The sequence below is a fragment of the Anomaloglossus baeobatrachus genome, chromosome 12 (genome assembly GCF_048569485.1).
Source record: "Anomaloglossus baeobatrachus isolate aAnoBae1 chromosome 12, aAnoBae1.hap1, whole genome shotgun sequence".
In the NCBI taxonomy this organism is placed as follows: Eukaryota; Metazoa; Chordata; class Amphibia; order Anura; family Aromobatidae; genus Anomaloglossus; species Anomaloglossus baeobatrachus.
Genome location: NC_134364.1, coordinates 20,255,022 through 20,273,182, shown reverse-complemented (window position 1 = coordinate 20,273,182; position 18,161 = coordinate 20,255,022). Strand labels below are relative to the sequence as shown.

Below are 18,161 nucleotides of genomic sequence, written 5' to 3'. Positions count from 1 at the left end.
CTTTCCCTCAGCACGCAGCTTTCCTATGCTCTGCTATACATCTTTCCCTCAGCACGCAGCTTTCCTATGCTCTGCTATACATCTTTCCCTCAGCACACAGCTTTCCTATGCTCTGCTATACATCTTTCCCTCAGCACGCAGCTTTCCTATGCTCTGCTATACATCTTTCCCTCAGCACGCAGCTTTCCTATGCTCTGCTATACATCTTTCCCTCAGCACGCAGCTTTCCTATGCTCTGCTATACATCTTTCCCTCAGCACCCAGCTTTCCTATGCTCTCCTATACATCTTTCCCTCAGCACGCAGCTTACCCATGCTCTGCTATACATCTTTCCCTCAGCACGCAGCTTTCCCATGCTCTGCTATACATCTTTCCCTCAGCACGCAGCTTACCCATGCTCTGCTATACATCTTTCCCTCAGCACCCAGCTTTCCTATGCTCTCCTATACATCTTTCCCTCAGCACGCAGCTTACCCATGCTCTGCTATACATCTTTCCCTCAGCACGCAGCTTTCCTATGCTCTGCTATACATCTTTCCCTCAGCACGCAGCTTACCCATGCTCTGCTATACATCTTTCCCTCAGCACGCAGCTTTCCTATGCTCTGCTATACATCTTTCCCTCAGCACGCAGCTTACCCATGCTCTGCTATACATCTTTCCCTCAGCACGCAGCTTTCCTATGCTCTGCTATACATCTTTCCCTCAGCACCCAGCTTACCCATGCTCTGATATCCATCTTTCCCTCAGCACACAGCTTTCCTATGCTCTGCTATACATCTTTCCCTCAGCACACTAACCTTCACACTGCATAATTGCTTGCATACAGTATAATGGCCCTCCATAAAGTATAAAGGCTCCCTCATAGCTCTCCAAATACTATAATGGCCCTCACATAGCCTTCCATATAGTATAATGGGTCCCACATAACCCTTCATATATTATTAGGCACCCCCAGAGTCCTCCATGTATTATAATGCACTTCCCATAGTCCTCCATGAATAAGGTACCCCTCATAGTCTTCCAATTATTATACTGCACTCCCTAGTCCTCCATACATTATAATGCAGTCCCCATAGTCCTGCATGTATTTTAATGCACCCCCATAGTCCATATATAAGGTAGCCCCCATAGTCCTCCATATACTGTATTATAATGCACCCCATAACTCTCCATGTATTATAATGCAGCCCCATGGTCCTCCATGTATAATAATGCAGCCCAAATAGTCTTCCATGTATTACTGTATAATGCACTCCCCATAGTCCTTCACATATTATAATGCAACCCCCATAGTCCTCCATATATTATAATGCAGCCCCCATAGTGCTCCAAATAGAATACTGCACCCCAATAGTCCTCCGTATATTATAATTATACTGCACCCCATAGTCTTCCATGTATTATAATGCACCCACCACAGTCCTACAGTCCTCTGTATAGTATCATGCACCCCCATAGTCCATGAATAAGGTAACCCCAATAGTCCTCCATATAATATAATGCAGCCCTCATAGTCCTATATATATTATAATGCCAGCCCCCATAGTCCTTCATATTGTATTATGTAGTCCCCATACCATTTAATGCACCCCATAGTCCTTGATTATTAATATGCGTATTATAATGCACCGCCATAGATAATCCATGTATAAGGTATCTCCCATAGTCCTTCATATTGTATTATGCAGCCCACATGCCATTTAATGCACCTCCATAGGCCTCTGTTCACCGTGTACTCACTGATCTAAAAAAAAAAAACACACAAAAAACAAAACAAGTACTTACCTCTCCTCGTTTCTCCTCTGTTTCGGTCAGAGCATCCCGCATGTCTCAGCAGAGCGGAGCGCAGTATTAACGTCCGTGCGCTGAGATATCAAGTACAGGCACAGGGGGAGAATGATGAAGGATTTAGCGGAGTGCTTCGCTCCCTCTCTCATCATTAGTTTGTGCGATGACACAATGGCATCGGGCCCCCCTGACTCACAGGCCCCATAGCAGCCGCGTGGCAGTACGGCACTGAACAGTGCAGCTCCTCTCTCACTGAGAGGAGCCAGCTGCTTCTCTGCAGGGCAGGTGCCGGGCCCCTAACCTTGCTGGGCGCTGTCGCAATCTCTGCGACCGCGATCGTTACGCCCCTGAGGATAGACATGAAGCGCTAAGGTTATGTGCACACACTGAGTATTTGCTTACAGAAATTTCTGCACCAAAAAGCATCTTTTGGCAGAAAAAAAGTGCGTTTTTTCCATGCATTCTGGGGTGAAAAAGCGCTGTAAGAAAGCTGAAAGAATTGACATGCTGCAGTTTATTTTCTGATGAAGATCTACAAGGGTAAAAAAAAACGAAAAAAACCCCAACTTGTTCACAAAATGTCACAATTCTTATTGACTTTGCTGGCATAAGGATTTGCATGCAGTTTTGTGAGAAAACTGCACTAAATAAATGTGATAACGCACTGTATGCACACAGCCTAACAAGGAAGGACACACAAATATTCTTTAAAACAGAAGCATTAGGTCCAATTGGTCTTAGCTAGCTTGAGACATTTTAATATATTTTTAGTATAAGTGTGCAAGAATACTTCCCATACATATCAATGGGGTTTTAGATGTTATAAACTCTGTAGATAAAGTTATAGTAATAGTATTTATGAGATGCGACACGTCATGGTGGAAAGCAGTGTGATCACACACCTCACAGCTGCTGCCTATGTATCTGTGGTTCAACCCATGTCCCTGCATGATAAATATAAAATAATATTGGAAACATCAGTGGTGAGTGCCACTATCCACTTTCGTCTTGTTGGAGGGAATTGATTATGTATCTTTGAAAGTTGAGCAATGTTAATTGACCTCTCACATGTGGTTGTATGTGTTTCTATAGGTCTCCTTGCAAGAATGGAGGGACCTGCATAGATCTCAATGGCTTTGCTTCTCAAGCTACTTGTCAATGCCCTCCAGGATTTGAAGGCAATACATGTGAAGTAAAGAAAAATGGCTGCAACCCAAACCCTTGTGCAAATGGTGGGAATTGCACTGATGTTGAAACAGGATTTCAGTGCAAGTGTCCAGTAGGATTCATTGGCCAGTCTTGCAAGGACGTCCAGTCGTGGTGTAGTAGTAATCCCTGTGCCCACGGCGGGACCTGTCGTGAGAAGATTGGAGGATATCAGTGCACCTGTCCTCTTGAATACAGAGGAGTTAAATGTGATGTCTTGAATACCAATAAGAAGGTCCATTCTGTCGTCAATCATTATCATTTTCAGCCCCATCACAAGATTTTCCCCCACCAAGGACATGAGGTCTTAAAGATCACAATGAAAGAGACAGTCCACAATATGGACCCGTTCCTCAGCAGGAGTCAGATCATTTGTTTCATTGTCTTAGGTCTTCTCACTTGCCTCATTGTCCTCATCACGACGGGCTTAGTTTTCTTTTCGAAGTGCGAGACCTGGTTGGCCAACGCCAAGTACAGCCACCTTATCCGGAAGAAAAAAGATTTCTACATGAAAGCCGATAGAGAAGCCGGCAATGATGTTAAAATTATTTTCCCTGAAAAAGTTAAAATTGCTAACTATAACAGGAATTACACCACTATTTAATGCAAGGAGGTACAAGGAGGGGCAAAGGTTTAGGCCATCGGTCAAGTGAGTCATCGCAACCTTTTCTTTTCCAGATTCCTGGGCACACTTTCTGGGAAAGGTAGACAACCACAAAAAAGTGAAGATTTTTGCCATAGGAACCCTAGACCAAAAACAGTCTAAAGTCTAGTTACAATCTGAAAATGTGATCCGACAGTGTTATACATTAATTTATTGCAACGCTCCTGCTGATTAATAATGTCATCATACCATTCCTGAAGGCCTGAATATGGAAAATTAGGTGCCACAATGGAGACTATCGCTCATGAAAATGGCAGCCATCATGAATATACCATCAAAGTGCAATTGATACCTAAGACCCCAAAAATTGGCCACGGCCTCTAGTGATTTTCAAGACATGGAGATACATCCTTACACGTGGATGTACCGAGTACTGCCAACTCATCCTCTTTTTCCAACAAGCTACAGCACTTTGTTCTGCCAGGACCATTACTTATCACATTTTTATGGTCTGTTCATCATCCCCATGTATTCCCAGAAAAATGGAATTTCTTGACTCTGTAGGACAGATGTTTTGATTGCATGAAAAGGAAAAACACTGTGACCACCCCTGTGTGGACCCCGATAATCAACAGCTCATACAGTATCTCAGTTACGTGCACACCTGTGAGTGTGAACGGGGTTAAGGTGAAGCTGACTTATTATTTTAGACTTGTCTAAAATGTATTAAACCCTTTTTAAAGGGTTATTCTCTAAAAAAAAAAAAAGTTATCTTCTATATACTGGACAAGCGATAACTTGCAGATATCGGGTCTGTAACCCAAGAACAGGACTCGGCCGCCCCATTCTGAATGGACAGAGCTCAGCTTTCTCTGGCAGTTCAGTAGACAATGAATGAAGTGGAGGAGAAGCATGTGTTCACTCCATTTAAGATGGGGTACCAGATCTTGGAAATCACTGGGGATCCTACTGCCATGGATAGGGTACAACTTGTTTTTTGGGGAATCATTTTTTATTTTTTTTTATTTAATTGTACAGAACACGCACTTTATAAATGGTTCCGCATAGCTAAAGGAAATCTCCCAGCCATGACATTATTTATATACAGTTACGAGCAAAAGGGTAAAAATGTTTTAAGCTTTTGACTCTTTCAGGCTCCATATCTCACCATCCACTACAGTTTTCAGTGTGAGATGACCTTCAATTTATAGACAATCATCTTGGCTATCTCATACATTTCACTTGCAGCTATTTAGTATATAATTAGTTCTGCAGATTCTTGTCATGTCACTGCATTGTTGCCATTTCTTTCCTGGTATTTGAAAAATCTTTTCCTTCCTGTATTATACAAATAACAACCTGTCCTCACATTCCCTAATAGCTAAGGGTCTTATTTGGTTGATTCCCAAGCGATAGGTCACTGGTTTGAATCAATGAGCAGCCATGTAGGAGATTTCCCAAGAATAAAGAAACAGCATCATCTAGCTCCACGATCTCGGCCAAGAAAATTACCAAACTGCATCATGTGAGGCCATGACAGGTGGAAAAATACGAAGTGAAGTCCGTCCATCCATTCAAAAGCCAAGAGATGGACGTCCAGGCAAAATATTGGAATCAACAAGTCGTCTCATCACAAGGTCTATCAGATCAGGTGTGTCAAACCCAGCAGTGGAAGGTGGCTTGTATGCTTCATAATAGTGACATCACAGACATCCATCCACGCACCGTACGACGCACATTACACAAGTCTAGAATGGTGGTCTGAAAAAAGGTAAAGACGCTTCAACTTCAATATCACCATAAGAGGCGTTGGCTCGAGTCTGCAAAGAAGTGTGAAAAATGGACAGTAGAAGATTTGAAACGGGTGATTTGGAACGGTGAGACAAATGTCAATAGAAGGCTCTGAGATCTGTGAATGGGTCTAGAAGAAACAAGGGAAAAAGGGGCTAATGGATCGAGAAATTGAAGGAACTGTCAAGTTTGGTGGAGGAAGCCTGATGACATGGGGGTGTTTCACAGCCAAAGGTGTTGGCTACTTGACCAGGATTGATGGTGGTCTCAATGCTGAGCTATATGTGAGTATTCTACAAGAGTTACTTAGCCCACTCGAGTACTATGGGTATGAAAACGACAAGATGGTGTTCCAGCAGGACAACGACCAGAAGCAAATGTCAAGATTAGCGAAGAAATGGGTTAATGACAATGAAGTAGAGGGGCTGAATTGTCCCCAACAGTCCCCAGACCTCAACCCAATCCAACACTTGAGGGTAGAGTTAAAGAAAAAGCTGTATACATCCCCAAGTAAGTGACCAGTATACACCAAAATTGGGAACATGTAGAAGAGACCTGGGAGCAGATTTCGGTCAAGACATGCTTGAATTTGATACAGAGAATGCTGAGAAAGATTCAGGCAGTGTTGAAAGCCAAAAAATAAATTTACAAAATACTAACAAAATAATAAAAATTAACATTTTAGATTTGTAGGAGCAAAACAGTAACAATGGAGTGACATGACAAGAATCTGCATAACTAATCATATGCTAAATAATTGCAAGTCAAATGTATGTATGAGATAGCCAAGATGATTGTCTATAAAATGAAGGTGGTCTCACACTCAAAGCTGTAGTGGATGGCGATATATGGAGCCTGAAAGACAAAGGTTTAAGAGATTAATATTAAAAATATTGCCCAAACTATTGGCAAACAAACATAGGCTTTCTCTTCTTTCAGGAAGCAAAAATGAACAGTTCATGTACAGGCACATGTAGGCTCACCACTACAGTGAATGTCCAGCTCTCCTTGGTAGTTCAGGCTACATATCACTGGTTTCCTCCCATTTCCAAGTCCGTTCAGACACAGGACCTAAGGTCCAACATTGAATGGACCTCTTTTCCTTTGGTCAGCTCAGCAGGAGGCTGCTCCAGCTCCCAGCTGACGCCAATCATTAATTCAGACCGACAGACACTCTGACCTGGGGCTACCACCTGCAGCTCCTTCTCCCTGAGCACCAACCCCACCAGGTGAACACAAGCCTGGATCTACACAAAACATTTCAGGTGCATTTTCAATCAACGCATGCAGGACAAGGATTTAACCCTCACCTTCCCAGCTTTATACATGTATCTGACTTCATCCCCTTGTCACATTTCCCTTGCCCGAAACCAGTCATTTGGCAACTAAGTTCCAGCCATGCTGAAAAATATGTAGAAAACACCAAATTAATGTACTGCATTATGGAGGCTAAATTATATTTTTTACATTGCCTAATCCAAAATGTTCAAGCCTTATGATCACTGTTCTTCTAATGGAAGTGATCATTATTATTACTGTATGTGATTGCTGGAGTTTTCCTTTAGCTACATGAGCAGATTTTACAAAATTCTTACATTCCATAATATCGGGACAAAAGAAGTGCAAATATGTACAAAAATAATCGGCGTAGTTTCACAAATGCTATGATATGGTTGCGAACACTACCAGTCAACCAAAATTTATGCTGGTCCTCATTCGCTCTACATTTACACTAGAAGTCCCAGAGAGGGGTCATTTAACATGTCTACCTTTGGAACCCAGAGACGGGTCGAATGACCTGAAGGATTTTAGATAACATCCTATAATCACCGTCTTTTGTTCTGTAATTAAGGCCATTACTGTCGCACCACAGGAGGTTGTTGTTTTCCATTGAGTTTAGCCATTTAGTTTCTAGTTAGTTCTATTCAGTTTATTGTATTGTCATTTGACCCTCTTTCGGGACTTCAGGGGGGAGCTCAAAATTTCTGGGACTTCTAGTGTTAATTGTTCTACTTTTGGAAGGATAACTTGCCGATCGCTGGGTGTTCGAACATTAGGAATGAATGGAACAGAGGTGCACATGATGGGCCATTGCTCCATTCACACAGGTGTTCTCGGGATCGGTGTGGGATCCCCAGCGATTGAGAAGTTATCTCCTATACTATGAATAGGTGATAACGTCCAAACTTGTTACAACCGTTTTATTGGACAACTGCCCTCTCTTATATGGATTAGACTGGTTGAGGTCCTGGCAACTAGATCTCCACTAATTAGACCTCTTTGCCATATACTGATGCAAGTTAATTTAGAAATGCACCTTTAACTATGGTAACTATGACAAACCATGGTATCTCCTAAAACTCTTTATCAGAAATAGAAAAAATTGCATCTGTTTAGCAAAAATCAAAAAAGAGTCACTTCTATGGCCGAGTTAAATGGCCACGCTCTGAAGAGAAGGGCCATTTTCCCCTTTCCATGATGGTGGATTGGTGGAGTCACGACTGGTTCATATCACTTTTGGAAAGGGAGCTACAGTTGGCCTTCATCTCATGGGTCCAGCTACACAGGGGGGCTGCCTGCACAGTATGCCCTTACTACATACAGTATATCACAAAAGTGAGTACACCACTCAAGTTATTGTAAATATTTGATTATATTTTTTTCAACGACACTGAAGATCTGACCCTGTGATACAATGTACAGCTTGTATAACAGTGTAAATTTGGTGCCATCTAACTCAACACACAGCCATTAATGTCTAAACCGCTGGCAACAAAAGTGAGTACACCTCTAACCAAAGTGTCAACATTTTGTGTGGCCACCATTATTTTCCAGCACAGCCTTAACTCTCTTGGGAATGGAGGTCACTAGAGCTTCACAGAAGCCGCTGGACCCTCTCCAATCATCCATGATGACATTATGGAGCTGGTGGATGTTAGAGACCTTGCGCTCCTCCACATTCCGTTTGTGGAGGCCCCACAGATGCTCAATAGCGTTTAGGTCTGGAGACGCTTGGCTGGTCCACTACTTTTACCCTCAGTTTCTTTATCAAGGCAGTGGTGGTCTTGGAGATGTTTGGGATCATTTTCATGTAGGAATGCTGCCCTGCGGCCCAGTCTCCAAAGGGAGGGATTATGCTCTGCTTCAGTATATCACAGGACATGTTGGCAGTTATGCTTCTCTCAATGAACTGATCAAATGTGAAGGAGAAAAAGGTTTTCTTCAGCTCACCTGCTGCCCAGACTGCTCAGCCTTGCGGGTGCCTGGGATCCACCGGTGAGTCCCGACCGGTCATAAGCGAATGCAGAGTGAAAGAAAGGAATAGGATCCGGCACAGGTTCTTCTTAGCATAAAACCATCATAAACTTTATTAGGATCAATAAAAAGATCGTGAAGACCGAGTATGTATTTTTAATCCATGAGAACTTTACGCGGACCTTAATTTAAAACACAAAAGAGTCCTTAAGGACTCTTAACTCTTGTTAAACCACTGTATGGTCTTGGCCACCATGCTGCAGCTCAGTGTCAGGGTGGTGACAATCTTCTTATAGCCTCGGCCATCTTTATGTAGAGCAACAATTCTTTTTTCAGATCCTCAGAGAATTCTTTGCCATGAGGGGCTATATTGAACTTCCAATGACAAGTATGAGAGAGTGTGTGAGCGATAATACCAAATGTAACACCCCTGCCCCTCATTCACACCTGAGACCTTGTAACACTAATGAGTCACATGACACTGAGGAGGGAAAATGGCTAATTACCAGTGGTTTAGACATTAATAGCTGTGTATTGATTATTTAGGGGGCACTAAACTTATATTTTTATACAAGCTGCACACTGACACTGTACATCATATCAAAGTGTCATTTGTCAGTGTTGTCCAATGAAAAGTTCTAAAAAAATATTTCCTAAAATGTGAGGAATGTACTCACTTTAGTGATATACTGTATCTGCTTTTTTGAGGGTTGGAGAGATGCCACCCCAAGGCTTGTACATATCTATGCTCCTATGTCTTATCACTGTTCTGTGCTGCTCCATTCATTTAACTGTAAATTGCTGCTACCGATACAGACGTTGTCTTTCTAACCATAATAAAGCTATAAAAGAAGCAAACTTTGTATTAACATCCACAAGTGTCATATTTTGAATATTTGAGGCATTCTTGATGAAATTATGCCATCAGGGCCAGATAGACAATGGAAAAAGGTTTGTGGAAATTTACAATACAATGTGTAAAGTAAAGGAGGGAGGGGGGTCACAAATAAAGGCCAGTTTGGGAATAAAATAGGGTGCCTCTCCCCCGTAACCCATCCGCCATCTACTAGGTACTGTATAACACTAGATGGATTTTTTTTCGTGACTAAGCAGTATAAGAATAAGATCTACTGACAGACAGTATTTTGAATTTCTTTAAAGAGGACATCTCAAAAGTAGACAGTTTTTGCTCATTTTATTTTCGCTGCTGCTGTGTTTTCTTTTTTTTTTTTTTGTAAATGTGCCATATGGTTCTAGAAATATGGGACTTTTTGTTTAGTGCTAATTGTTTACGATCTTTATTAAGGAAGCGATACTCAAAGGAAATAGAAAATAATACAGAGCAGCCTAAACCCGTCCCCCTGAGAATCTCTTGTGCACCACCCACTTGTAAAAAGCATAAACACTAACACGAAATAAAAAGCCTCAAGTCTCTGTAACCATATGGCAGAATACAGAAAAACTAAACAAACAAAATATGCAGCGGGAACTTAAAAAAAAAAAGCACTAACTTGCCTGTTCTGGATCTGTCAATAGGTCCCATTAAGCCAAGATAATCTAAAACCTAAGTGATATGATTCGCTTTACCAACATGTACCGTATCTTACTACTTGCTGACCAACAATATGGCAGAAGACCATGTGATGGAGAAAAAGAAAACAATATTTTGGCAAAGATGATGCATTACAAACATCACCTTCTGGACATACAGTAGTACAACACAACCGACCACCTGTAGGTTAGCGATACAGCACAACGCTAGCTGCTGACCAAACATACAGCACACCACCTGCTGACCAATGATACAGCAGAACGCCACCTGCTGACCAATGATACAGCACAACGCCAGCTGCTAACCAATGATACAGCACAACGCCAGCTGCTGACCAATGATACAGCACAACGCCAGCTGCTGACCAATGATAAAGCACAACGCCACCTGTTGACCAATTATACAGCACAACGCCACCTGTAGGTTAGCGATACAGCACAACGCTAGCTGCTGACCAAACATACAGCACGCCACCTGCTGACCAATGATACAGCAGAACGCCACCTGCTGACCAATGATACAGCACAACGCCAGCTGCTGACCAATGATACAGCACAACGCTAGCTGCTGACCAAACATACAGCACGCCACCTGCTGACCAATGATACAGCAGAACGCCACCTGCTGACCAATGATACAGCACAACGCCAGCTGCTGACCAATGATACAGCACAACGCTAGCTGCTGACCAAACATACAGCACGCCACCTGCTGACCAATGATACAGCAGAACGCCACCTGCTGACCAATGATACAGCACAACGCCAGCTGCTGACCAATGATACAGCACAACGCTAGCTGCTGACCAAACATACAGCACGCCACCTGCTGACCAATGATACAGCAGAACGCCACCTGCTGACCAATGATACAGCACAACGCCAGCTGCTAACCAATGATACAGCACAACGCCAGCTGCTGACCAATGATACAGCACAACGCCAGCTGCTGACCAATGATAAAGCACAACGCCACCTGTTGACCAATTATACAGCACAACGCCACCTGTAGGTTAGCGATACAGCACAACGCCACCTGCTGACAAATGATACAGCACACCGCCACCTGTAGGTTAGCGATACAGCACAATGCCACCTACTGACCAATGATACAGCACAACGCCACCTGCTGACCAATGATACAGCACAACGCCACCTGCTGACCAATTATAAAGCACAATGTCACCTCCTGACCAATGATACAGCACAACGCCACCTGTTGACCAATTATACAGCACAACGCCACCTGTAGGTTAGCGATACAGCACAACGCCACCTGCTGACCAATGATACAGCACAATGCCACTTGCTGACCAATGATACAACACAACGCCACCTGTAGGTTAGCGATACAGCACAATGCCACCTATTGACCAATGATACAGCACAATGTCACCTCCTGACCAATCATACAGCACAACACCACCTATCGGCTAGCGATACAGCTCAACACGACCTCCTGACCAATGATACGGCCCAACGCCACCTGCTGACCAATGATACAGCACAATGCCACCTGTAGGTTAGCGATACAGCACAATGCCACCTGCTGACCAATGATACAGCACAGCACTACCTGTAGGCTAGCAATACAGCACAACGCCACCTGCGAGCTAATGATACAGCACAACACCACCTGTAGGCCAGCGATACAGCACAACGCCACCTCTTGACTAATGATACAGCACGCCACCTGCTGACCAATGATGCAGCACAACACCATCTGTAGATTAGCGATACAGCACAACACCACCGCTTGACCAATGATAAAGCACAATGTCACCTCCTGACCAATCATACAGCACAATGCCATCTATCGGCTAGCGATACAGCTCAACACGACCTCCTGACCAATGATACAGCACAACGCCACCTGTAGGCTAGCTTTACAGCACAATGCCACCTGCTGACCAATGATACAGCATAGCGCCACCTGCTGGCCAATGATTCAGCACAACACCACAAGCTGGCCGACAATACAGCACAACAACATCTGCTAGTGAATGATACAGCACAACACCACCTGCTGATCAATGATACAGCAGAATGCCACCTGCTGACCAATGATGCAGCACAACGCTACCTGCTGGCCAATAATACTGCGCAACACTACCTGCTGGCTAATGATACAGCATAACGCCACCTACTGGCCAGTGATACAGCACACCACCTGCTAGCCAGTGATACAACACAACGCCACCTGCTGACCAATGATACAGCACAATGCCACTTGCTGACCAATGATACAGCACAAACCATCTGTTGGCCAGTGATACAGCACAAAGCTACCGAAAGGTTTGCGATGCAACACAATGCCACCTGCTGGCCATTAATACAGCACAACGCCACCTGTAGGCTAGTGATGCAGCACAACGCCATCTGTAGGCTAGCGATACAGCACAACTCCACCTCTTGACCAATTATAAAGCACAATGTCACCTACTGACCAATGAAACAGCACAACGCCACCTGTTGACCAATGACCAAGAAGATGACATATAACGCCACTATTGCGAATTAAGTTCAGAAACTATGAATAAGGAATAGCATTCAAAACGCTTTTGATTCTGTTCTTATCGCCTTCTTTCTCTGGATTTTTTATGCTACTGTTTATGGATCTATTTGAAAAACAATTTTGAATAAAGATTTATATATTTTTAAGAAGATCGGTCACTAGATTTCTACTGTTTTGAATACTTTCCTGTTGGCAATACGGTGTAGGCTAGCGATACAGCACAACGCCACCTTCTGGCCAATGATACAGCACAATGCCACCTGTAGGCTAGTGATACAGCACAACAACACCTGTAGGTTAGTGATACAGCACAATGCCACCTGCTGACCAATGATACAGCACAACGCCACCTGCTAACCAATTATACAGCAAAATGCAATTTGCTGACCAATTATACAGCATAATGCGACCTACTGGCTAATGATAGAGCACTACGCCACCTGCTGGCCATCGATACATCATAACGCTACCTCCTGGCCAGTCATATAGCACAAAGCTACCTACTGGCCAGTGATATGGCACAACACCACCAGCTGGCCAATGATACAGCACAACACTATCAGCTAGTCAATGGTACATCGCAATGCCACCTGGTGGCCAATGACACAGCCCAACATCACCAGCTGTCCAATGATATGGCACAATGTGACCAACTTGCCAATTGTAGAGCACAATGCCACAGGTTTCCCAATGCTATCACTCAACGCTATATATTGACTAGTGTTAATACATAATTCTGCCTGTGGGCCATTGATACAGCACAATGCCACAGGTTGGCTAGTGATACTGTCTGTTGGCCAATGATATAGCACAGTGTCACTTGTTGGCCAACTACACAACAAAGTCAGATACTGGTCAGTGATGCAGCAGAGAGCTATCTGACTGCCAATAATTCAGCAAAATGCAAGTAATACAGCACAAAGCCGCCCGGTGGAAAACCATTTTTTCTTTGATTTACACAGAAGTGAATGAAGAAACTCACATTCTGCTTTCCCGCTTTACAATCCAGCAGTTGGGTTCCCTGTATAACTGTCCCTTACATAACCTGTCAGGCTGCTATAACCAATGATGTCATTTCCAACACGTTTGTATTAATTTTTATGACAAAAGTTATAGCACGAATGAGTCAGGTTTTTAATATGTATGATTGAGCGATGATTCATAGCCCCCTTCTTGTGAGATAACGCAGCAGTGAGTAAAATACCAGTTTCTGACAATTACCTGGATGTGTTCCCGCGCGCGCTGACGCATTCCCGATTACTATTATGGTTTCAGCTACGTGGATTAAGCAACGCACGTATCCAGTCATGCATTAGGCAGGTGGTGCAGAAAGATGAAGCTGTACAATGCCATGGTGTAATGAGGTACACTGGAGGGGGCTTCAACGCAGAAAAAAAAGCCAAAATTGGCACAATTTGACGTCACCAGTGTGGGACTATTGTGTCCAAATCACTGATAAATTGTAGGATTATTTGTAAAAAAAAGTCGAGTTACTTTGTGCATACATTGTATTTATGTGCTCTGTGTTGCTTTCCCCGTCTCCCTGAATGAGAAGCTTCAGCTGCATCTCCCTCCTACCCCTCCTTCCATTTAGTATGTTACAATCGAATGATTTTTAGGAGACAAAGGAAGATTTTAATCATCTACAGAGACCCCGTAGGCAAAGAATGGCAAAATTTAAGCTGCATGAAAGTAAGGAAGGTATGTAATTTAGCAAATCCTCTATTAAGATTTATTACAACATCTCATATATTCTCCTGATTTAATGCAAATTAGTGCCTTTACCACTTGAACATATAGGAGGAGGGTCTCTTTAAATTGCTAATCATTGCAAGCTGGTAATAAAATATTTGTTCTGCCGCCCAGGGTGAGGAAGGTTATCCACTCTCACACAGCACATAACATTGTTTTTTGGCCTCCACACCAAATTCTAGAATGCACGTAATCCATAGGCTTAAACTAATAAGAGTGCAGCACACGGGTCTACTCCCACGTCTGTAGATGTTGAAACAAGGTCATGGCATCCAGGGCGGACGTGAGAAGGTGTTGCAAGAGCAAAGTAAAAAGTAAAGAGATTGTAAAGCTGCATTAACAGAGATATAGCACAGTTATGACGGTATATCTCAACTACACCTGATATACACGGCTAAGAACAGGCCTATTCATCCTCCCCCCTCCTGCTCTATAGTCATTACACATACTCTCTTAACTTTCTCACATTCCTGCATTATGTCTTATAGATACACATTTATAATATATATGTAAGCGTGGCTTTATTATTTTGGGGTACCTGGCAGTAGTCACCCCATGGATCAGCCACTGATATCCCAGCCACAGGCAATCACTTACTACAGTAAGGAAACCACTTTGATGTCAGCAAAAATGCTATACATATAAGTATTCCAACACTGGTAAAAGTGGAAATAAAGCCTCAATACAGCCACACCTGCACTCTACTGGTTCCTGTACAGAAACGTATTACTAACTGCACGGCCCCTAAAGGCTCCTGCACAGGCTGGAATAACTCTAGACACAACACTAGAAAACCACAACTCGGACCTGTCTGCCTAAAAGGCCGTTGAGTTGTTTCTTGTACCTCCTTATGAACCAGGGGGTGGTTGCTACACACTATAAACCAAGGTAGGAAAAGTGTGCAAATATAGGCAGGAACCCAAGGTGATGAAAACGCAAGCTAGCATAGTCTCCAACCACCTAACAGCAAACAGGAGAAAGGTGTAGACTAAATAAATGAGGAAGCACAGAGAAAATACCACTCTGGTCTCATTATGACAAGCAAAATCCTAGAAGTGGGGCTGGAACTCCTTAGCAGAAATCACATGGAAATATAACCAGCAGAAAAGGCTAGTATCAGGAGAGTATAAATAGCCCCACCCGGGATGTGATAGGACAGAGAAAATGAGCAAGTGAGAACACCTGATAACCGCAAACCAAAAGGAGAGAAGCAAAGGTAAAAGACCATCAGCATTTAGACAGGGGCTCACCAGGTTGTGGCTCAGAATGAAGGAAATTGACCACGCAGCACAAGGTCATCAGATTGAGTCCTGAACCTGAGGCAAGACACAATACACATCGTAATAAGATAATACAGGCAGGCGTTCTGATATTATAATATAAAGCAGTGCTGGAAAGTTAGCACAAACTGAAAATGAGAAAAATGCATATTCCACATAGATTGATTGGTTTCCTTTAGGAAGGAGGTAGAAATACTTTCTCTTACAATATACTGCACACAGTTTGAGTGATATGGGTCTTTCCATGTAGTTAACAATCTTTTTACTATATTTAACCTGTATTTTATCGGTGCATGTTCATTACTACTCCTAGTCAGACTCTATATGTCATGTCCAAATATTTCCACAAGGTGGCAGCAATTCAATACAAAATGCATTGTGGCTACTGATAAGACAGAATGATTTCTGCAGAAAATGATCAGTTCTATTTCATCTCATATCTATCTATCTATCTATCTATCTATCTATCCCTCTATCTATCTATCTATCTATCTATCTATCTATCTAGCTATCTATCCCTCTATCTATCTATCCCTCTATCTGTCCCTCTATCTATCTATCTATCTATCCCTCTATCCATCTATCTATCCCTCTATCTATCTATCTATCCCTCTATCTATCTATCTATCTATCCTCTCTCTATCTATCTATCTATCCCTCTATCTATCTATCTATCTATCCCTCTATCTATCTATCTATCCCTCTATCTATCTATCCTCTATCTATCTATCCTCTATCTATCTATCTATCCCTCTATCTATCTATCTATCTATCTATCTATCTATCTATCTATCTATCTATCCCTCTATCTATCTATCTATCCCTCTATCTATCTATCCCTCTATCTATCTATCCCTCTATCTATCTATCTATCTATCTATCTATATCTATCCCTCTATCTATCCCTCTATCTATCTATCCCTCTATCTATCTATCCTCTATCTATCTATCTATCTATCTATCTATCTATCCCTCTATCCCTCTATCTATCTATCTATCCCTCTATCTATCTATCCTCTATCTATCTATCTATCTATCTATCTATCCCTCTATCTATCTATCTATCTATCCTCTATCTATCTATCTATCCCTCTATCTATCTATCTATCTATCTATCTATCTATATCTATCCCTCTATCTATCTATCTATCTATCTATCTATCTATCTATCTATCCCTCTATCTATCCATCTATCTATCTATCTATCCCTCTATCCCTCTATCTATCTATCTATATCTATCCCTCTATCTATCTATATCTATCTATGTTAGGAAACTTTTAAAAGCATCCTTAATAGGTCCTGTGAGCAATATACAGTATATCCCAGGGGAATAAACAAGTTAGAGATTAGAGATAACCACAATAGTGAAATGGAGCTAAAAGGGAGGCAATAAATGACAAAAAGAAAGTGTTTAGATAATTAAGGCAAAAGTAATGAAATCGCAATAAAAAGGAAAGGGAAATATAAATTGTGTAAAAATTATCAAGGCAGTAAAGATTGAGACAGAGGCTCATTGCCAAAGAAAGTAAAAATAATCCAAAAATATTCCTTTTGTGCAAAAACAGAAAGCGACCCAAAAATGAATAGTGTTGGCCCCCTCAAATATAGTCAGGGTAAAATGGTGGAAGAGGATAAGGGGAAGGCAAATCTATTAAACACCTTTTCTCTACAGTATTTACACAAGAATATCACATGACAGACGAGATGCCCAGAGATACCAGACATTCTCCATTAAATGTCACCTACTTAACCCCTTGGGAAATATGGTTGCACCTAAAAATGACTAAAACAGACAAATCCCCGGGCTCGAATAGCATACGCCCTTCTAGTACTGCAGGAATTAAGTAGTGTGATAGACAGAGCATTATTCCTAATATTAAAGGATTCCATAATAACAGGGTCTGTACCACAGGACTGGAGCATAAAAAATGTGGTGCCAATATTCAAAACGTGGACAAAAACTTAGACCTATAAGACTACCCTCAACTTTCGGCAAAATCTTTCAAGGCTTTCTAAGAGATACTACCCTGGAGTATCCCAATTAGAATAACCCCATGACTCTGCATATACAGGGTTTATGATGGCTCGGTCCTGTCAGGCTTATCTGATCAGCTTCTATGAAGAGGTAAGATCCAGACTGGACTGGGGAAATGCAGTGGATGTTGTCCATCTGAACTTTTCAAAAGCATTCAATACAGTGTCACATAGAAGGTTGCTACATAAAATGAGAACATTGGGACTTGGGGAAAACATGTGTAATTGGGTTAACAGGCAGCTCAATGATTGGAAACAGAGTGTGATTATCAATGGAACACATACTGGTTGTGTCACAATTAATAGTGCGGTACCACAGGGGTTAGTATTGGGTCATTTTTCTTTTTATAATATTAGTTAATAAACTTGTAGGGGACATGCA

At 42.3% G+C, this 18,161-nt stretch overlaps 1 protein-coding gene across 1 annotated transcript in view; it reads left to right on the top strand.

Moving 5' to 3' along the window:
- DLK1 (delta like non-canonical Notch ligand 1) overlaps nt 1-9,524 on the top strand; it is a 53,881-nt gene extending 44,357 nt beyond the window's left edge. The window contains exon 8 of the mRNA XM_075330642.1: nt 2,883-9,524. Coding sequence (XP_075186757.1) covers nt 2,883-3,600 — 718 coding nt within the window. The 3' untranslated portion in view covers nt 3,601-9,524. The remainder of the gene's footprint in view (nt 1-2,882) is intronic.
- The last annotated feature ends 8,637 nt before the right edge of the window (nt 9,525-18,161 follow it).